The sequence below is a fragment of the Anser anser genome (assembly GCF_964211835.1).
Source record: "Anser anser genome assembly, chromosome: Z".
Classification (NCBI taxonomy): Eukaryota; Metazoa; Chordata; class Aves; order Anseriformes; family Anatidae; genus Anser; species Anser anser.
Genome location: NC_139723.1, coordinates 32,314,041 through 32,336,986, shown reverse-complemented (window position 1 = coordinate 32,336,986; position 22,946 = coordinate 32,314,041). Strand labels below are relative to the sequence as shown.

The 22,946-nt window shown below is 44.8% G+C and overlaps 1 protein-coding gene across 1 annotated transcript in view; it reads left to right on the top strand.

Moving 5' to 3' along the window:
- The first annotated feature begins 4,156 nt into the window (after nucleotides 1–4,156).
- Nucleotides 4,157–22,946, top strand: part of LOC310889016 (uncharacterized protein) — a 31,457-nt gene continuing 12,667 nt past the window's right edge. The window contains exon 1 of the mRNA XM_083815956.1: nucleotides 4,157–7,746. Coding sequence (XP_083672082.1) covers nucleotides 4,189–7,242 — 3,054 coding nt within the window. The 5' untranslated portion in view covers nucleotides 4,157–4,188 and the 3' untranslated portion in view covers nucleotides 7,243–7,746. The remainder of the gene's footprint in view (nucleotides 7,747–22,946) is intronic.

Genomic DNA, 22,946 nt, shown 5'->3' with positions numbered 1-22,946 from the left:
TTTGACCTCTGGAGTTGTATTAAATCATACGAGTTGGTAACTGCTGTTTGAAAAATCCCTCATTATAAAATGTACACGTCTTTCTTGCTTGGATTCCTTAGTTTGCGAAGGACAGGACATGTTTCCTGCAGGAATAAAAACCCAAAAAAACTCAAAAGGCAGATGATATTCATTCAGTAATTTATTATGATTATTAAAATCAATAAGTGGTAGAGAATATGTGGTGGATGTTTGTCCTGGTTCCAGTTAGGACAGAGTTAATTTTCCCTCATAGTAGCTGGTAGGGTGCTATGTTTTGGATTAGGATGAGAAGAGCGCTGATAACATGCTGATGTTTTAATTGTTGCAGAGCAGTGTTTACACCAGGCCAAGGACTTTTCGGCTTCTCGCTCTGTCCTGCCAGCGAGCAGGCTGGGGGTGCAGCAGGAGCTGGGAGGGGACAGACCCAGGACAGCTGACCCAAACTGGCCAAAGGGGTATTCCATACCATCTGACGTCATGCTAAACAATATATAGGGGTGGCTGGCCGGGGTGGGGGGGGCCGGCTGCTCGGGAATAGGCTGGGCATCGGTCAGCGGGTGGTGAGCAATTGCATTGTGCATCACTTGTTTTCTTACACATTATTATTGTTAATACTATTATCATTATCACTATTATTATTATTATTGTTATTATTATATTCCTTATATTCCTTATATTATTATATTCCTGTCTTAATAAACTGTCTTTATCTCAACTCACCGGCTTCACTTTCCCGTTTCTCTCCCCCATCCCAGAGAGGGAGGGGGGAGGGTGAGCGAACGGCTGTGTGGTGTTTAGCTGCCAGCCGGGTTAAACCACAACAGCCCTTTTGGCGCCCAACGTGGGGCCCGAAGGGTTGAGATATCGACAAATCTGACCAGAGTGTGTTAAACTAAAATTGGTATAAGTATTGGACCTGCTTAATAGTTGCTAGTCACGATGTTGATTGCCTTAATCTCCAGTCTGCTGTACCTGTATTCCAAATTGAGTTTTATGGTGCTTTACTTTCTGTATGTGCTCCCTGTTGCACTGTTTATCCTTTCCGGGCCCTGGTTTAAGATTGTTATGGTACTGTGCGGTGTAGCAATGGCTTATGAAATGATGAAATATCTGGTCACGACTTTAACCTGGTATTTGTACTCAGCACTGACGTCGACTCTATACTTTGGAACCCATATCTCGGAAACTATTAGCAATTACACCTATTGCCTGTTTTCGTTAGGGAGCCAATCTGTGAAGGGGACAGGGGAAGACATGTTTCCCTACCTGTTCACTCTCCCTTTCTCCTTCACCACCACCCTCTTATCCCCCGAGCTAGTTACGGTGGCTCTCCGAGATGTTGAATATCCTTGGGATACTCAGACCAGCCTGCTCTTGTTGTTATGTCTCCTGAATGCGCTTTAGATTTTGTGGAGGGTTAAACAACTACTTAGGAATCTCATCCGGAGATCTGTCTTGAGGCGGGATAGTTGCGAGTGGCAGGGAGTGTGGGAGGATATGGGCAGGTTTCTAGAGCAGTGGTCACCTCCAGTGTTTTGGACATTCACCCCTGAACAACTGCAAAATCCTAAAAAGCTGGCAGAATGCTTGAAAAAAAGGTGTCATGACTCTGGCAGTTCCAAAGTGACACAAATCACTATAGCGTGCTGGGGTCTGGCTTGTGCCTATCGAGCTGCAATTGATGCTACTAGCAACCTAGCTCCAGCTCCTGCAGCCGCTCCAGTTCCAGCTCCTGCAGCCGCTCCAGTTCCAGCTCCTGCAGCCGCTCCAGCTCCTGCAGCCGCTCCAGTTCCAGCTCCTGCAGCTGCTCCAGCTCCTGCAGCTACTCCAGCTCCAGCTCCTGCAGCCGCTCCAGCTCCTGCAGCCGTTCCGGCTCCTGCAGCAGCTCCAGCTCCAGCTCCTGCAGCCGCTCCAGCTCCTGCAGCCGCTCCAGTTCCAGCCCCTGCAGCCGCTCCAGCCCCTGCAGCCGCTCCAGCTCCTGCAGCCGTTCCGGCTCCTGCAGCCGCTCCAGCTCCTGCAGCCGTTCCGGCTCCTGCAGCCGCTCCAGCTCCAGCCCCTGCAGCCGCTCCAGCTCCTGCAGCCGCTCCAGCTCCTGCAGCCGCTCCAGCTCCAGCCCCTGCAGCCGCTCCAGCTCCTGCAGCCGCTCCAGCTCCTGCAGCCGCTCCAGCTCCAGCCCCTGCAGCCGCTCCAGCTCCTGCAGCCGTTCCGGCTCCTGCAGCTGCTCCAGCTCCAGCTCCTGCAGCTGTTCCGGCTCCTGCAGCCGCTCCAGCTCCAGCTCCTGCAGCCGCTCCAGCTCCAGCCCCTGCAGCCGCTCCAGCTCCAGCTCCTGCAGCCGCTCCAGCTCCTGCAGCCGCTCCAGCTCCAGCTCCTGCAGCTGTTCCGGCTCCTGCAGCCGCTCCAGCTCCAGCTCCTGCAGCCGCTCCAGCTCCAGCTCCCGCAGCCACTCCAGCCCCTGCAGCAGCTCCAGCTCCTGCAGCTGCTCCCACTCCTGTGTCTGGGTCAGAGAAACGAGCCGTAGCAGTGCAAGTTGACCCCGCAGAGGGTATTCCAACCCCTGTGGCAGACCCTGTGTCTGGATTAGAGAAACGAGCTGTAGCAGTGCAAGTTGCCCCTGTAGACAAGGTGAAAAAATGGTATAGAGGCTCAGGTCGTTTAAAACGCAGACAGTCTTCTGCTAAGTCTGGGCATAGTGAAGACGAGGCTGGGCCATCAAAGGTGCAGGAGACTGAAGATGAGGATGGCGAAAAATCAACAGTAACTACCCGGACTCCATACCAGCCATCAAAGGTGCAGGAGACTGAAGATGAGGATGAGGATGTCGAAAAATCAACAGTAACTACCCGGACTCTATACCAGCGTGAGCTACGAGATGTGCGAAAAGATTTTGGTCGCTGTATAGGCGAGCAGCTTGTCACCTGGCTGTTCCGGTGCTGGGACACGGGAGCCAATTATGTGGAATTGGAGGGCAAGGAAGCCAGGCGGCTGGGATCCCTTGCTAGGGACGCATGCATTGACAAAGCAATTGGAGATGGAGCACGATCTCGCAGCCTCTGGAGGCGTCTCCTGTCAGCTGTGAAGGAAAGGTATCCCTTCAAGGAAGAACTTGTATGTCTACCAAGCAAATGGACCACCATGGAGAAGGGAATTCAGTACCTGAGGGAATTGGCCGTACGGGAAGTAATTTATAAGGACCTAGATGACGCACAAACATCCGCAGATCCAGATGCAGTCCGGTGTACACTACCCATGTGGCGGAAGTTTGTACAGAGTGCACCATCATCATATGCCAGCTCATTGGCAATACTAGCCTGGAAAGCGGAGGAGAATCCCACAGTGAATGAAGTGACTAAAATACTCCGGCAGTACGAAGGAAATCTCTCCTCTTCCCTACAGGCCTGTGTCTCAGCTGTGGAGAAACTCTCTGAAGAGGTCCACCAACTTAAAGAGAATTTATCTTCCCCTCCACCTGAACGAACCAGTGTCCACCAGCTAAAAGAGAATGCTTTGGAGAAACTTTCTGAAAAGATCCACCAACTTGAAGAAAGATTATCTTCCCCTTCACCTGAACGAACCAGTGTACACCAGCTAAAAGAGAATGCTTTGGAGAAACTTTCTGAAAAGATCCACCAACTTGAAGAAAGATTATCTTCCCCTTCACCTGAACGAACCAGTGTCCACCAGCTAAAAGAGAATACTTTGGAGAAACTTTCTGAAAAGATCCACCAACTTGAAGAGAGATTATTTTCCTCCCCACCTGTAAAAACCAGTGTCTCAGCTATTAGGGGTAAACGTTCATCTATGCAAGGAAGACAATATGGTGGGCACACACACCGCGCCACCCTGTGGTTTTACCTATGTGACCATGGAAAGGACATGAGAAAATGGGATGGAAAATCTACTGCGACCCTAGAGGCACGGGTACGTGAATTGCAAAGGAAAACAATTGGGAAAAAGGAGTTCTCTGAAAGGTTTGCTGCTCCAACTTCCAGCAGGCAGTCCTTTAAACACAGAAATGAAGATTCTGACCAGGACTAGAGGGGCCCTGCCTCCAGCCAGGGGGAGGAAAAGGACAATCGAGTTTATTGGACTGTGTGGATTCGATGGCCTGGCACGTCAGATGCACAGAAGTATAAGGCTTTGGTAGACACCGGTGCACAATGTACTCTAATGCCATCAAGCTATAAAGGGCCAGAGCCCATCTGTATTTATGGTGTGACGGGGGGATCCCAGCAGTTAACTGTATTGGAGGCTGAAGTGAGTCTAACCGGTAATGAGTGGCAAAAGCACCGTATTGTGACTGGCCCAGATGCTCCGTGCATCCTTGGCATAGACTATCTTAGAAGAGGATATTTCAAGGACCCAAAAGGGTTCCGCTGGGCTTTTGGCATAGCTGCTTTGGAGACAGAGGACATTAAACAGTTGTCTACCTTGCCTGGTCTCTCAGAGGACCCTTCTGTTGTGGGGTTGCTGAGGGTTGAAGAACAGCAAGTGCCGATCGCTACCACAACTGTGCACCGGCGGCAATATCGCACCAACCGAGACTCCCTGAGTCCCATCCATAAGCTAATTCGTCAACTGGAGAGCCAAGGAGTGATCAGCAAGACTCATTCACCTTTTAATAGTCCCATATGGCCAGTGCGAAAGTCTAATGGTGAGTGGAGACTAACAGTGGACTATCGTGGCCTGAACGAAGTCACGTCACCACTGAGTGCTGCAGTGCCAGACATGCTAGAACTCCAGTATGAACTGGAATCAAAGGCAGCCAAGTGGTATGCCACAATTGATATCGCTAATGCATTTTTCTCCATCCCTCTAGCAGCACAGTGCAGGCCACAGTTTGCTTTCACTTGGAGGGGAGTCCAATATACTTGGAATCGGCTGCCCCAGGGGTGGAAACACAGCCCTACCATTTGCCATGGACTGATCCAGTCTGCGCTGGAGCAGGGGGAAGCTCCTGAACACCTGCAGTACATCGATGACATCATTGTGTGGGGTGACACTGCAGAAGAAGTTTTCGAGAAAGGGAAGAAAATAGTCCAAATCCTTCTGAAGGCCGGTTTTGCCATAAAACAGAATAAAGTTAAAGGACCTGCACGAGAGATCCAGTTTTTAGGAATAAAATGGCAAGATGGACGTCGTCAAATCCCAATGGATGTGATCAACAAGATAACAGCTATGTCTCCACCAACTAGCAAAAAAGAAACACAAACTTTCCTAGGTGTCGTGGGGTTTTGGAGAATGCATATTCCAAATTACAGTCTGATTGTAAACCCGCTCTACCAAGTAACCCGTAAGAAGAATGCTTTTGAATGGGGCCCTGAGCAACGACAAGCCTTTGAACAAATTAAGCAGGAAATAGTTCATGCAGTAGCCCTCGGGCCAGTCCGAACAGGACCAGATGTAAAGAATGTGCTCTACACCGCAGCCGGAGAGAATGGTCCCACCTGGAGCCTCTGGCAGAAAGAACCTGGGGAAACTCGAGGTCGACCCCTGGGGTTTTGGAGTCGGGGATACAGAGGATCTGAAGCCCGCTATACTCCAACTGAAAAGGAGATATTGGCAGCATATGAAGGAGTTCGATCTGCTTCGGAAGTGGTCGGTACTGAAGCGCAGCTCCTCCTGGCACCCCGACTGCCGGTACTAGGCTGGATGTTCAAAGGAAGGGTCCCCTCTACACATCATGCAACTGATGCTACATGGAGCAAGTGGGTTGCACTGATTACTCAGCGGGCTCGAATAGGAAACCCCAGTCGCCCAGGAATCTTGGAGGTGATTATGGACTGGCCAGAAGGCAAATACTTTGGGATATCATCAGAGGAGGAGGTGGTTCGTGCTGAAGAAGCCCCCCTGTACAACAAGCTACCGGAAAATGAGAAGAAATACGCCTTGTTCACTGACGGGTCCTGTCGTATTGTGGGAAAGCATCGGAGATGGAAAGCTGCTGTATGGAGTCCTACACGACGAGTTGCAGAAGCTGCTGAGGGAGAAGGTGAATCGAGTCAGTTTGCAGAAGTAAAAGCCATTCAGCTGGCTTTAGATATTGCTGAACGAGAAAAGTGGCCAGTTCTCTATCTCTATACTGATTCATGGATGGTAGCAAATGCCCTGTGGGGGTGGTTACAGCAATGGAAGCAGAACAACTGGCAGCGCAGGGGCAAGCCCATCTGGGCGGCGGCATTGTGGCAAGATATTGCTGCCCGGGTAGAGAACCTGGTTGTAAAGATACGCGATGTAGATGCTCATGTGCCCAAGAATCGGGCTACTGAAGAACATCAAAACAACCAGCAGGTGGATCAGGCTGCTAAGATTGAAGTGGCTCAGGTGGACCTGGACTGGCAACATAAAGGTGAATTATTTATAGCCCGATGGGCCCATGACACCTCAGGCCATCAAGGTAGAGATGCAACCTACAGATGGGCTCGTGATCGAGGGGTGGACCTGACCATGGACACTATAGCACAGGTTATTCATGACTGTGAAACATGTGCTGCAATCAAGCAAGCCAAACGGTCAAAACCTCTTTGGTATGGAGGACGATGGCTGAAATATAAATATGGAGAGGCCTGGCAGATCGATTACATCACACTCCCTCAAACACGCAACGGCAAGCGCCACGTACTTACAATGGTGGAAGCAACCACCGGATGGCTGGAAACATATCCTGTGCCCCATGCCACCGCCCGGAACACTATCCTGGGCCTTGAAAAGCAAGTCCTATGGCGACATGGCACCCCAGAGAGAATTGAGTCAGACAACGGGACTCATTTCCGAAACAATCTTATAGACACTTGGGCCAAAGAACATGGTATCGAGTGGGTGTATCACATCCCCTATCATGCACCAGCCTCTGGAAAAGTTGAACGATATAATGGACTGTTGAAGACTACACTGAAAGCAATGGGTGCTGGGACATTCAAAAATTGGGATACACATTTGGCAAAGGCCACCTGGTTAGTCAATACCAGGGGATCTGCCAACCAAGCTGGACCTGCCCAATCAAACCTGTTACGCACTGTAGAAGGGGATAAAGTTCCTGTAGTGCACGTAAGAAACATGCTGGGTAAAACAGTCTGGGCTACTCCTGCCTCAGGAAAAGGCAAACCCATTCGTGGAATTGCTTTTGCTCAGGGACCTGGATGCACTTGGTGGGTAATGCAAAAGAATGGGGAAGTCCGGTGTGTACCTCAAGGGGATTTGATACTGGGTGAGAATAGCCCATGAGTTGAATTGTAGTATGTTAATTATTATATAATACTGTATGTCATCACTACCATAATTGCTATATATCATAGATGAAAAAGGTGATTAATTAGAATGTATTGGAAAGAGTGTAACCTGAGCATGACATAAATGGTATGGAATAAGGGGTGGATATCTGTCCTGGTTCCAGTTAGGACAGAGTTAATTTTCCCTCATAGTAGCTGGTAGGGTGCTATGTTTTGGATTAGGATGAGAAGAGCGCTGATAACATGCTGATGTTTTAATTGTTGCAGAGCAGTGTTTACACCAGGCCAAGGACTTTTCGGCTTCTCGCTCTGTCCTGCCAGCGAGCAGGCTGGGGGTGCAGCAGGAGCTGGGAGGGGACAGACCCAGGACAGCTGACCCAAACTGGCCAAAGGGGTATTCCATACCATCTGACGTCATGCTAAACAATATATAGGGGTGGCTGGCCGGGGTGGGGGGGGCCGGCTGCTCGGGAATAGGCTGGGCATCGGTCAGCGGGTGGTGAGCAATTGCATTGTGCATCACTTGTTTTCTTACACATTATTATTGTTAATACTATTATCATTATCACTATTATTATTATTATATTATTATATTCCTTATATTCCTTATATTATTATATTCCTGTCTTAATAAACTGTCTTTATCTCAACTCACCGGCTTCACTTTCCCGTTTCTCTCCCCCATCCCAGAGAGGGAGGGGGGAGGGTGAGCGAACGGCTGTGTGGTGTTTAGCTGCCAGCCGGGTTAAACCACAACAATGTTAACAATCCTAATGTGTTGAAAAATCTGCAAGATTTCAGATGGGCTAATATAAACTTCCTTTTCTAATATTCATACAACTCTTATGTGACTGTCAACCTAAAAAGATGTTTGGTGTACCTCAAAAACCATTACAGACCACTTTTTTTTTTCTACAACATCACAACAGCTGTCAAAAGCACTTTTCCTAAGACAACATCTTTGCTCTAGGGGAACAGAATTAACTTAGTAGAAAACAAGATCTGATTTATTTTATGTCGATATCTACCTTTTAAAGTTTCATATTTTTAATAAAGAAAGATGTTTTTGTGTCCTGGTTTCAGCTGGGATAATTTCCCTCCTAGAAGTTGGTATAGTTCTGTGTTTTGGATTTAGGATGAGAATAATGATGATAACACATTGATGTTTAGTTGTTGCAGAGTGGTGCTTGCATGGAGCCAAAGACTTTTCAGCTCCTGTTGCTGCCCTGCCAGCAAGGAGGCTGGGGGTGCACCAGGAGCTGGGAAGGGACACTGCCAGGACAGCTGGCCCAGGCTGGCCAAAGGGATATCCCGTGCCATGCAGTGTCATGCTGAACAATTAATATAGGGTGGCTGGCTGGGGTAGGGGGGGGTCCACTGCTTGGGGATGGGCATCAGTCAGCGGGTGGTGAGCAATTGCATTGTGCATCACTTGCTTTGTACACTCTATTATTACTATTAATATTATCATCATCATCATTGTTATGTTATGTTGTGTTATGTTGTGTTTATGTTATGTTTGTTATGTTATGTTATGTTATGTTATGTTATATGTTATGTTATTAGAGGACTATTTATCTTCCTTTTCTGTTCCATTAAACTGTCTTTATCTCAGTCCATGAGCTTTTACTTTTTTTCCCTCCCAATTCTCTCCCCATCCCACCATGGAGCAAACGGCTGTATAGTGCTTAGCTGCCTGACGTGTTAAACCACAACATTTTGACAAACATGCTTATCTGTCTTTAAAATCCCTGTAATTGTACAAATTGTGCTAAGAGGAAGGAAAAAATATTGGTAGGAAATTTTTTGTTATGTTCTATTGGCTCCCATTGCACAAATTCCATTGTCTGCACAGTCTTGCTGAGTTCTGGAAGTGTTGACACTGTCTTGTAAAACTCCTTAACTAGTTCTTTAAATGTCCACAGGCCTTTCTTGCAATTTGTAATGCATAAGGAAACAGGTTGCACTTTTTTTTTTTTTTTTAAACCTAGATCCCTTAACAAAGATCATCAGCAGATAGCTTCTTAGGATTTTTTACTAAAGGACAATTACATGATAGAGCCAGCCAAAATCTTAGCATTATATCACAGTCATGTGTCTTCTGTCTCCTCCATTTCATTGTAAATTGCATTTCCTGTAATTGGATGAGTACTGTTGCTTAGAAGGAAACCTTCTAGCTAAATCAGAGGAGATAGTTATCCCTTATATTATACATTATAAACAGTTGAATCTAAAAGACCGTCATCAAAAATGCTGTCTGATTGCAGCATTTCTGGTGGAAGATAAAAGTCTTCATCAAAATACTTGAAGTGGTACAAATTTCCTTCACATGTGAATCAGGGAAACATCTTGATCTAGGCAAAAAAAAAAGGTGCAAGCATACCTGAGGCAGTGCTCAGAGTGTCTACTCAGCATTTTGTAAGTATCATGACAGTAAACTAACGTGCAGAACTCGGTGGGGTACATCTCCTACCTCCTGTACCATTGTGGACACTTTGGCAGGTCCCGGTGAGATACTGATGATTATTGGGTGTTCGACAGAACGCATTTTTCACTGGAGTAAGACGCCCTCCATCCCAAGGGAAGCCACGGAGCGTGGAAGCAGGGCCTGTGAATGCACTTTCTGAAAGTTGCAAGGAAGAAGGCAGGACCATGCAGCTGTCTCATGGCAGTACAAGATTAGTACGCAGTATATGAACATTGTTTCCTTCTGCACCATGTGCCTACAAAGCAGGTATTGTTTGCTGTGGCTGTAAGGTGCTTTCTTTTGCCTACTGTCTCAAGAAGCCTTTGCTATAGTCACCAGCAGCCTTTACTGGGACTTCACATCCCCGCTTCTGGACAGGATCAAGTTGTCTTGCCTCCCAGATCCCAAGCCAAAATGACAATTTCAATCTGCTTTTCTTGTCCTACTTTGTTCACTAAGGAGCCCAGCAATCTGTTCCAGCTCTACGATGATCCTTGCAGCGAAGTGCTGCTTCTTTGATCTCTTTGAGTTTATTGTGGGAGGAAGTAATCACTGCCATTGTATTAATGCTGCTTAATGTGTATGTGTGGAGGGGTCCATCCAGTGAATCTGAGGGCTACTGCCATGCCCATCTGTCCTCTGACCACATGGATAAAACAACTGTAGGATACACCTCACGCTCCGGCCCTTAGGTAACACGTGGCATCTTGGAACTGCAAGCGGCATGCAGGTCAGAGCCAGCTGTAAATTGCTGGGTAAGTTAGAAGAGATTATGGACCTTGTCCCCAGTGTCCTTGTGCTGCAGTGGAGAAAAGACAGGGCCTAGAGCCTTCCAGATCCTCCCCTGTGACAGAAGTGTGAGCCTCCTTGGCCATGCCACCGTGCAGTGGTTCTCACTGAGAGCAGGAGGCTTTGGCAGACTTCAGGCTGGATGCTGATCTACCTGTCACTGCCACACCCACTCTCTCCGGTGTCAGTGAGTGGAGTCTGCTACCAACAAACACTGAAAACTTGCATGGGAATTTCCAGAAGTCCAGTGTTCGTGACCAAAGGGCTACAGTGCACTTGGATCCTTTCATGGGAGGTGCTGGCTTAACCGCTCTCTAAACCCCTCTTAAAAATGCAGCATTGCAAGCTAGGCTGGGAGCAGAACCTCTTCAAAGATGGGTGCCCCCCACTGCTCTCTCATCTGTGGTGGTGAGTCCCATGCTTCTAAATGCTACAGTCATGAAGATTTTACTGACTTCTATTTCATGCTTAATTTGTACCTATTACTAGCTAATGACAAGCTAAACAGGTTCCCATGTACTGGGATTTCTGCACGGGGGTGAGGTTTAAGGATCTTTTTTGAATTAATTGTTTCAGATTTTTGTTTGCATCTGAATGCCACTCACTTTGGCACATCTGCTTGGCTGGTCCCAGCAGGTTGGAAAGTGTGGCAAGAGTGAGTTGGAACAAATTGCTTTACCTAATGTCCAAGGGAAACCCAGCAAGAAGTTAAAGCAATGAAGCTGTGATGAAGATGTTGTTGTCATTTCCAGAAAATGCAAGGTGTTTATCAGTCCCCAGGCTTCCTCTCGGTTACATCTGTAGCAATAACCTCTGTCTGGGTTATAGGATTGACGAGAAGGTGGCTGAGGATGTGTGCTTTCCCAGCTTTTTTAAGGACCTCGTTTCCAATAAAGACAGTGTTCTTTGCCACCAATTCACAACACATCTGTCTTGACTGCTTTTACTTTTGGGTTTTGTGGGAGGGAGATACAAAGGTTTTAGTACTGTGTGGGCATGAATTCCACCTCCGCTGCGGTAACACAGTGACAAGTGGTAACACTCACCTGGCTTCTCTGAATCTCATTTTCTCTCTGCTTTACAGTGCTCTCAGTTCCCCTCCCAGTTCTTGTCTGCCTGCCTCTCACCTCTCCTTCAATGTCTCCTTTCCACAAATCACCTTCAATATCTCTCTGTAGCTCCTTTGTTGAGGAATGAGGATGAAAATGAAGAAGAGGAGGAAAGTGGGGAACACCAAAGGGCAGGTGCTGGCCTTAAAATGGTTTGGGGCTCTCTTCGAAATAGCGTGTGGGTGAATTGCTGAATCAACAAAAGGCAAGATACTCCTTTTCCATCCTGTTTTTGTGTTTAGGTTTCAGTGCTCTCATTTTTTTTTTTTTTTTTTGCCACTCTTGCTGTAAAAGCACAATTGCAAATTCACAACTTAATCACACTTCAATCACAACTGTAAATGTAAAATTGTGATTTCCATGGGTGCTATAAACGCTTTTGGTGAAATATCTCCTGTAGCAGTCCTTTCCTTACAGTACTTTTGCTCTGTATAGAGGATGACAGTGTGCCTTCAGTTTTAGGAGATCTTGCCCAATTTATTACCCCGGTGACGATGTGCCCTTTCCAATTCTTATAGGAATAACTGGATGTCTGCATTAGCCCCAAGGACAAACCTAGTACTCCGTGTCATCATCTCCTCTTTTTACGTGCTCAATTGACAGCACTTCCAGTCCTAATTCATGGGTACGACACAGAGTCACATTTATTCTGATTCACTGTAAAAGAGTGAGACACTTGACTTTTATCACACTGTTTGTGGGAGCTGGACAGTGCTAACATCAGTTATCGCCTCCCCTCTGTCCTTGCATTATAGCCTCTTCCCTATTATATTTTTTTGACACTTCTGAAACGAAAGATGGATGTGTCGATGCACTGACTTCTAAGCAGTGTGTTGACAACAGGCAACTCTGACCTGTTAAAGCCCAGTATGTTGTTGTCCATCCTCAGGCCTGAAGAAGGCCTAAGGGTTGTAAGATAGACAGTATAGATGGCAGGGCTCCTCCTTTGCCAGTTTGTGATGGTCTTGATGAACTGCTGTGTATGCAGTACTGTTTCGGTCCATCTGAGACTGATCTGTCCTAGTCACTCCTTTTCTGTCAAGACATGCCTGTAAAATGCAGGAAAAAATTCTTGTTCTTCCTCATTTATTTATTTACAGGTAGTCAGAGTTTGCAATGCACAGAGAGACATCACCTATCTCAGAATGCATAACAAAATTCTCTCGTTAGTTTCTTCTGCTGGGTAATGCCTACCTCTGGCTTCTGGTGTCATGAACAGTTTATTCTTTCTTATTATATTTAATGCTCTCTCCTCTCACACTGGTGCTGTTTGTTTTTTGTTATACAGAAATCTAGATATTTTATTTTATTTTACTTTATTTTACTTTATTTTATTTTATTTTATTTTATTTTATTTTATTTTATTTTATTTTATTTTGTTTTATTTTATTTTATTTTATTTTATTTTATTTTTTATATTTTTTTAATGGGACCTGTCTTTACCTGTGCACTTTTCTATTTCCTTTTGTTATGTTGCATGCAGACACCCTTCATTTCATTGTACAAGCTTGATTGTTCCATGTACTCTCTCTCAGTCATTACTTATCTTAGGATATTTATGATTTTTCTCTGAAAAATATTTTCTTTATGTGCAACTATTTTTCTGGAGAGAGAAAATAATTCAAGCAGCCTGTCTGCAACTCTTTTTTAGCTTGCTTTAGTGAAATCTCAGTCGTGCTGTCCAGATTCACTGGCTTTTTTTGTGCATAGTAGAAAAGAAGTGGGACCTGGTTTGTTGGTTAGACCATTGCTTTTCTCAGGCCCTGCCAAGCCTGGCTCCTGAGCTTTCTACAGCACTTCTGATTTCATACTCCAAAAGCAGCAGAATTTTTAGGTGATCTCTGCTTTGTCTGCTGAATGCCTAAGGTGATGCTACAACACTCCATCTGGCAGTTCATCGGAGAAATAGGATCCAAGATCTCTTAGTGACTTTCTGTGAGACCCTCAGCAGTGATTCAGCTGTACACATCTCAGGTAGTCAGGGTGTGCAAGGCCAGCGTGGGGAAACTGCAGATGAGCTCTGACAGTCTGACATACATGTGTTGTGCAATCAGCAGAAAGCAGATTAAAAATGCCCTCTTTTTTTTTTTCTTTCCTGTTTTTGGTCTGTTATTTTTTAAAAAATTTATTGTGGTCAATATGTTTCCTACTGCAACAGGAGTCCTTTGAGAACAACAGCCTTGCTGTCAAAAAAAAAATACCATTCTTCTGAAAATTCAGATAAAATATTGCAATGATATTTTATTTAAACATCCCAAAGGCTCTCGTATTTACAAGATGATTCATAAAGCAATGACATGTTTTTTTCACAGGCAAAAAAAACCCAAGCAGTCTGTTTGTGTGGTAGATGTAATGTTCTAGAGACCGAAGTAAAAGTGAAGGGTAACAGCTCGTCACAGCTGGACTTCCTACAGTGATCCAGAATAATGGGCAGTACCCTCCCAGGGCAGAGAGTACTACAGAGGGCTCTTTATCCATGCATCAGCAATTATTTTGCCAGCTACCTCAAGGGTCTCCTAGTCAAAAACATTTTAAATACGCACAACAAAACCAGCCCTGTCCTAGTGGCTAGTTTGGATTCAGGACTGATCTAATTACGTCAAATTAGTGATGGATAGTGTGAAATTAAGTTTCCATGGTGCTGGTGCCTTGTAGAAGTAGGTGTAAAGGACTCCATGTCAAAGACAATTATTCTACTTCATCAACTTTCAAAAAAAAAGAGACTCCTTGCTACAGAAGCTTGTGAACCAAACGTTAAGACATAACACAGAAGGTGGGAAAGATGGTGGGAAAGATGGAAGGAGAGCGCATGGTATTTAACAGTGTGCTACTGAGAAAGAATGGGCTTCTGAGGGGCTGCATAGTGACCATGACTGGGAGACCATGGTACATCGAGGAGTTAGTGATCCACGACAGAGCTAACCTGAGTATGCCCAGGCCTGTGCAGTGGTCACCGTACAGAGTGACCTTCAGACCCTGTGTTGCTGCACAAATAAGCTCAGGCGGCAACTTGTAACAAAGGACCCCTGCACGGTCTCGTTCTCTCTCAAATCGCCTCTTTCCTGTCTGCACTCCTTGCTCACCAGGTGCAGAACAGCCCCAGCCCCAGCCCATGTTGCAGAAGGTCCCCTTGGTTTGGCTCACCATGCCATAATATTTGGGTGAGAGTGAAGGGACGGTAAAAATCTGGCTGTCTGTAGGTGGTGGTAGGGAGATCCTGTCAGGTACCATGGTGTGGGGCATCTGTGAATACGAACCATGAGGCCACGTGCGAACTATTGAAGAGAGCAGCTGTTGAAGGTTGCATTACATAGACTGGGAATGGAGGTATTAGTGAATGCTATGGTTACTGATCCAACATTAAATAAGGACCTGGGATGTCAGCTCAGTCTGTTTTATGCTACTATTTTTGCTAGCCTCTGTCAGAGGGGAGCATGGAGGGAAATCCTAGAATTAAATATTTTAATATTGTTAAAGGCAATAAAAGAAGTGAACAAAGGTAGTGTTTGCAATGTGAATTACAGAATATGGTTTTCATTCAACATTATCCCTTGTTCCTTTCTATTCAGCTGTTGAAAGCCTTTTTTATGGAAAACTCAATTCTGGCAATCCTATAGATAACATTAAAGAGAGAGGGTGGGATGCAGGAAGAAAAGGTCCATGTATATGCCTGGAGCTACTGTTGTCAAAGTCAGTCATCTATTTCCATCAGACTTTCACACAAAGGTGTGGAGAAGCAGCAAACATAACAACTGAGGCTTTGCCTGCAGGGCTGACCTTGATTTGAGGCCTCACTGATGGAGGTGCAGAGCTGACCTGACCAGCCAGTCTGCAAAGCAAGAGCTCAGACCATATTGCCTTCTCCTAAAACATTCCATTCAATTTGCCTTCAGATCACAGGCTTACGGCAGGGAGAAAAAAGTAAAATTATCATGTTCAAAACAAACCCTTAGGGAGCAGAAGCAAAAGGAGAGAACGTGGCATAAGCAGCAGGTGGAAATTTCTTACATAGCCATGTTGAAGGATGGAAAGCATCATCCAATATCTTCTTGCTGGTGGCCTGGAGGTGTAGAGAAGGTCTGTGTAGGAATGAAACAAGCTGCTTGCAGAAGTATTTCCCATTTAGACAAGCGAGATAAGCCCCTACTTTGTCAGCTGGTTGTAACTTCAAAAGTACATGCAAGACCACTGCCTCAGCTGTTTCTCTGTGTCTGCTGAAAGTGCTTGGAGTTAAGCCTTGTGGGTATCTTATAAGGCTCTGCACACCAAAGGACTGCAGGGAAGCTCTACCACAGCTTCTTTGATGTCGTGTAGTCCCCCCACAGGTAGGACTAAGTGACCTCTGAGTGAGCAGCGTACAGATGGGCTGGTGGTCTCTGTGCATTCGCCAGCCCCAAACCATCCCTATTCTCACATCAGGTTCTCCTCCCACCTCTTCTGCCTAGTCACCATGCCTATTCATACCTTCACAGCAGCATCCACAAGGGCCATTTTGACTCCATTCCTTAAACCTATGCAGCTTCTGCTTTGTCCCAGACAGCTTGCCTTTAGCTTTTGTTGATCCTCATAAAAAGTTTAAGGGAACAGGCTGAGCTGTATTTCTGTTGCTACAGAAAATGTAGGCAGGCATGGCTTTGCACAGCAGGGGCCAAATGAAGCTTTTGAGAGAATTTAATTTCTGCACCACTCATCTCTGCAATCTTTAATATTTTTTGTTTGTTTGTTTCACAGGGAAGGTAGGAGTGGATTTGTGTTGTGTCAACTTGTATTATGAGACACAGAGGAAATGAAGTGTACTTATGAATATGCAGAAACCTGCCTAACTTGGGCCATACAAACGGTCAAGGCTGGAAAGTGGCTTGCTGCATATAACACTATTTTGCATTTGAATGCAAGCTATCTTCCTCAGATTGTGACTAAGAAACAAAAGCATGGGTCGCCCTGTTAGAGGTTACCACAGCGGTGTGGCAGGGGGAAGGAGCTGCTGTCCTTGGGACTCTGGAAGTGGTCTCAACAGGTTTGGTCTCTGGCAGTCTCAGGGAATCAGCAAAGTCCAAGAGTTGCATGGCATGTCTAGAAAGGAAAGACCCTTAAGAAACATCATTCTTCTGCACTCAGTTATATCCGTGAAGAGACTCAGTGGCTGTTCTAGGAGGCAGACGACTCAAAACAGCATTCTCTACTGCATGCAAGAGTGCTGGGAGAAACAACTGAGAAGTCAGACGGCAATTGTCTTATAGGAGCTGTTTCACAGTGTGCTACTGATCTTGGGGAAGTCACTTTCTCTCCCAGGGCCCCAGTTCCCTGCTCTATCAGGTTTATACCCTATCACATTCCTCACTGAGGTGCTTTTAGCTTTACTGGTATACATCTTATATATAATAGTGATCCCTAGCTGTTCCTCCTTAAGGAGCGGATTAATAGGCTACTTAATTCATATCCAACCTGTCGCTGAAGCAGAGGTTTTATCACAGGTGACCGTAAGATGCCTGTCAGAAGGGAGCTCTCCTGGTGGACAGTGAGCCTTGAGGAGGTCTAGGACTGCTGCTCTTTCTCAGAGGAGCCACCCATTGCATGACAGCCTGTGGGAGAGATTGGCTGTGTATCCATTCACTCATCTACTTCCATTTTGCTCGGGGGAGGGTTTCATTTGACCACTGTTATACTGGTGGAGGTTTATTCAGGCAGTCAGGGAAAAATCTCAGAAAGCTTTGGACTTAAATGCATTCTCAGGAGTGACGATCATGCTTTGAACGTCGCGGGGTTTTTTATTAACTATGGCATTTTTTTTTCTTCTATTTTTTCCTTAAGTACACAGTTCTCGGTAACAATCTTTTATCATGCCTGAGTCTATGTTTAGATCTCTATATATGCATGCAGGGTCATGAATATTTTAAATGTCACATACAAACGGAAGAGTTATTTTCCTCATCATACTAATCACACAGCTGGTGGTAATCATTCCAACTCAAAGCTAGCTAGGATCAGCATAGTTAAAAATTCTACTGAGGTTGAGTTCATTTACAAAAGATTCATGGCAGCCTCAAAAGTTTTACAGAGGTCACAGATCCTGGGACCTCCTGTGAATTTTTGCTTATCGGATTGGAATCTCTAAGTCTATTAATTCTGATTTTGATATCAATTTCCTGCCTATGCAATTTTCTCACAGTTTATTCCTAAATTTTTCAACTATCCTGAAGTTTCTCTGCAGAATTAGCTTGCTACCTTCCCTAAATTAAAATCAACCAATCAGAAGCAGACAGGAGGAGTATAGTTAGGAGCATAGTTTATTAGCAGTATTCGGTCTTTGCACTCCCATGTGGGTTTTGATGTGTTTGTCTCTCTTTGTGAAATTCTGTTTTCCATAGGTGCTGAAGTAATCTTCATCATGATGCAGCATAGTATAACAGGACCAACTAGATGTAATTATAAACTTGCAAATCTAAAGTCAAACCTGTCATGGAAATGAACTACCTCCCACTTTTAGAGACTTGTTAAACACCCACAACAGCGAGCAGTCAGTTGGCTATGTGGCTGGGAGCAGAGATGTCTCATCGTAAGCCTGTGACTGCCTCAGACCAAGCCTCTTTAACCTGTCAGTGACTCAACCTGCTTTTCTGAGATACTGAGAGAGGAACCACATTTGCAGGAAGGACATGTAACTCCCCTAATGAGGATCTGTATCAAACTAACTTCATATCTGAGCCTGAAACATGCTAGTAGATGCATGCTGGAGGCAAAAGACAGAGAGCAGGGAGAACCAAGTGTACTTAATGCCTTTTCTTCTGCTCCAGACAATGTGAACAGATGTGTTTATATTTTTATTAGACTTCTGGGAAAAGCACAGTCTGCATCTTGAGCACAGAGGCCATGGATACTACAGTCTCAAGATTATTTTCCCTTGGGAATTTGTGCTCTTTGTGAAGAGCCTCTGAAGCTGTTTTTCCACCACAAAAAGCCTTGCAGAAAGTTAAAAAGATGGTTGAGTGAGAGGTAAGAAAAAGAACACTTTACTGCATCCTATGTTTTCATGCTGCAGACCTGTGGTCTGTATGCCATCTTCAGCACGGCACACAGAAACCTGCTTTCCTCCCAAAGCTGTTTCTGTTGCCCTATGTACTGGGTTATGGCCAAATGTATTTGAACTGGCCAAATCCACTGATTACTGTTTAAAATTACATCCCGGAGGTCCTATTCTATTATGCATCATGCTGAAAAGTACTTCAGCAGCTATGGAAAATGGAATTTCACAAGGAGAGATAAACACATTAATCTTTAATTAATTAAATAATATTTTAAAACCTTTAATTAAGATTCTACTTAGACTCTCCCTCTTCTGAGAGTAGCTTGATTGTGCCAGACTTGCCATCCAGGGCAGTGTAAGTTACAGGTACTCAGGAAAACACTTTCATAAGAGGAAAGAAAAAAAAATGGGAGAAGATTCACAGGCTAGAAACAACTCACATGATGGAAGGTACTTATTATGGACCGTGGTGTACTGTAAGATGAGACAAGTGGTACATTCATGGTTATCCACTATTTTGATTCAGTTCTCCGTAGTGTCCTGGTTGATCTCCTGGTAAATTGGCTTCCTGAAAAAGGTGGTTGTAGGAACAAGAACTGTGCCTCCCCTGCATGCTGCCTGAGGCATGGGACAGATTGGAGATAACTTCTAGCAATAGCAGTTCTGCCTTTCTCTTTTCAACTGTTTGGCTGCAGGTCCCTTTGCCTGCAGAAGTTGGCTGAGGCTTGGAATCAAGCTAAGCGGAAGCAGACACCAGTTGCAGGAGAGAGACAGAAACAGCCTTCCCAGGCTTCCTAGTTACCTGACTTCCCAGATAGCCCAAGCTGTCTTGACAGAAATGGGTAGAGAAAGACTCCTCCCCCCACCTCAAAAAAAAAAAAAAAAAAAAAAAAAGAACCACTACATTTTTTCCCTTTAAATTAAATTATTAAACAAATTATAACCCTCATAACTGTTGTTTATCTGTATTATAATTTGAATCCAGGATGCAATAAATTGATATTTGAAAATCTGTGATTTTTCCAGAGGGTGAAAAAAGTCCATTTGTTAGATATTTCTTGGTCTTGATCTCCTTCAGAAACACTTGCAAAAGTGGTAGCCATACTACTAAAGAAAGAATGATTTTTTTTTTATTTTTTATTTTGGAAGCTCTGACTCTTTTGGCCCACCAGAGTTTCATAAGTCTTACTAAGTGTATGTTTAAGTTAATAAATAATACAGTTGTAGAAAACAATGCAACTGTAGAAAACAAGAAAAGAGGGTTTTTCCAAGCAACCCAATAACAACATTTTTACCAAAATTGTGCAGATGAACCTCGATTCACTGTGACATATCTTTCTTTGGTTTCACTTTATCAAGAAATATTACATAGATTTTCCTCGAAATTGTTCAAAACAACGTATATAGAAAAAAAGGAGAGATCTGACAAGAACTTGTAAAAAGCTTTTGAGTACAATATAGGACGGGATCTGAAAAAGATTGGATGGAACCACACCATAGAATGAGCAAGGAGTTAAATTTTTCATTTTCCATAAAGTCATTCCTCAATTTAAGGAGCTATTTTACCGAAAACAAGAATTGACTGCCAGCAAAACATCAACAGAAGCTGTGCAAAGGAGGGCAATTTGGGGGTTTGTCTTTGAAAAGCACATCTCTGAACAGCACATCAAAACACAGTAGTTCTGACAAAAAATTGTATGCATTTTTATTTGCTAGCAGAAAACTCCAAGCTTTTCTGTGTCACCTCCCTGAAAATATGCAGAAGAAAAATATGCAGGAAAACAGCAAGCTCAGATAAGAAAACTATCTGTCTAATGTCATACCTGGCAGATTGATGGCTGAAGAAAGCATTAGGCATTAGGATTCTAACCGAGCACCCAAATGAGTTGTGCTGAATTAGATAGAAAACGTTTAATTTTTAAGTACCATGACTTTTCTAATGAAGTAAAGCATTAAGCACAGGCAAAAATAAATAAATAAAAATCATCCATTCCAAATCCTTTAGTAACCTGTATGAGTAATGAGGAGAAACTAATTGTGAAAAGTGGAAATGATCATTTTTACGGAAGAAAGAGTCAGAGTGCTTCTGGTATGCATATTAGTCTTTCTGTTCACAGACAGCCCTGAGTGACTTAAGCAATACCTTAACAGCTCTGGGGCAAAGACCATTTCTTTGCTGCGTGTGCGTTGCAACTAGCACAAAATTCAGTCAATGCCCACTCAACAGAAGTTTTTCACTTCCTGCACTTATCCTTCTCCTCGTTGTGTAACTGCAGTATTCCTGCAGCTTTTATAGGGACACCCACTGGAGAGTCTCTGGCAGTAATAGCATTGCTGATGTCTATATTGTGAGAAACACTCATTAGCCAATAACAGAGGCTCAGGCAATGATCTCAGAGAAGTAACATTTTATTCGTGATTGCAATGGGGGGCATCTCACAAACAGGTAGGTGCTTGGGGATGCAATTTTCACACCTTTTATGCCCTGTTCCCCCACACTTACTTCCTCCCCTGGTTCCTCATTGGCTGAGTACTACAAGTTCACAAATTTTGCAATGCTTTTTACTAGTTTCATACAAATATTATAAACCTTTAATTCCTCCCTTTGTTATTCTTTTGCAACCTTCTTACTGTTTGTAATGGCTTTTTAGCCTTTTGATCATGTACACCCAGTCAGTGCTTTCCACTGAATATCAGTCTAGTACTTGTTTCCCCCCATACATTGCACAATCCCTGGAAGCAACATGCCTTGCATTCCCTGTGCTTATGTTACCAAATCTGATGAAAACAAAGAAACAAACAGACAAACAAAACACATTTTTGTTCCCATGTATATATGATTAATACTTGACAAATAAACTCTGTTTGTCATGGCAATGGCATGACCTTCCTAAAAGAGACATGAATATGATTCTTTAACTCCTGATGCTCACATGACCAATCTTAGTTCTCATAGCCACGGTAACTGAGGTCCATTCAGTCTCCTTTGAAATGCTGATTTTTCCATAACAAAATATAAAATAACAAAATGGTTGGGGTTAAAAGGGTCCTCTGGAGGCCATCTGATCCTACCCCCTGATCAAACAGGGCTGTCCAGAGCAGGTTTCCCAGGTCCATGGCCAGGTGACTATTGAATATCTCCGAGGATGGAGAATCCATAATCTTTCTGGGCTACTGTGCCAGTGCTCAGTCTCCTGCACAGTAAAGAAGTGTTTCCTGATGCTCAGAGGGAACCTCCTGCATTTTGGTTTGTGGCCCTTGTGGCTTGTGCTGTCTTTGGGCACCACTGGAAAAAGCCTGGCTTCCTCTTTTCTGCACCCTCCCTTCAGGTATTTATAGACATTGGTAAGATGCCACTGAGCCTTCTCTTCTCCAGGTTGAAAAATCCCAACTTTCTCAGCCTTTCCTCAGAGGAGAGATGCTCCAGTGCCTTAAAAACATTCATAGCCCTTCGCTGGACTCTCTCCCCTGTGCCCATATGTCTCCAGTACTGGACATAGTACAAGGGCCCAGAACTGAACTGCAGTACTCTAGAAGTAGCCTCACCTGTGCTGAGTAGAGGAGAAGGATCACCTCTTGACCTGCTGGCAGTACTTTGTCTAATGCAGCCAAGAATACTGTTAGTCTTCCTTGTGGCAAGGCCACGTTGCTGGCTCTTGTTCAACTTGGTGTTCATCAGGACGTCCAGTTCCTTTTCTCCAAAGCCGCTTTCCAGCAGTGCCATCTGCCAGCTCCCTCAGCACTAGTGGTTGCATCCCATCAGAGCACATGGACTTATCAATGTCCAGTCTGCTTAAGTATTCCCTAAACTGACTCTTTTCCACCAAGGGCACATCTTCCTTGCTTCAGCCTGTCAGCCTGGTCTATGGGACCTGGGGTTCCTGATAGCTGGTTTTGCTCCTAAAGACTGAGGCAAAGAAGGCATTCAGTACCTCAGTCGTTCCCCTGTCCTACGTAACTAGGTCTCCCGCTTCACGCAGCAATGGGCCCACATTTTCGCTAGTCTTCCTTTGTCACCGATGTGTTTGCAGAAGCCCTTCTCGTTGCCTTTGACATCCCTGACTAGATTCAATTCCATCTGGGCTTTAGTTTTCCTAACTCCATCCCTGGATGGTTGGACAATGTATTTCTGTATTCCTCCCAGGTTACCTGTCCTTGCTTTCACCTTCTGTACACTTGCATTTCGTGTCTGTGTTTGGTCAGGAGCTACTTGCTCCTCCATGCAGGCCTCCAGGCATTCATGCCTGACTTCCTGCATATTGGGATGGACTGTTCCTGAGCTTGGAGGAGGAGGTGATCCTTTTTCATGG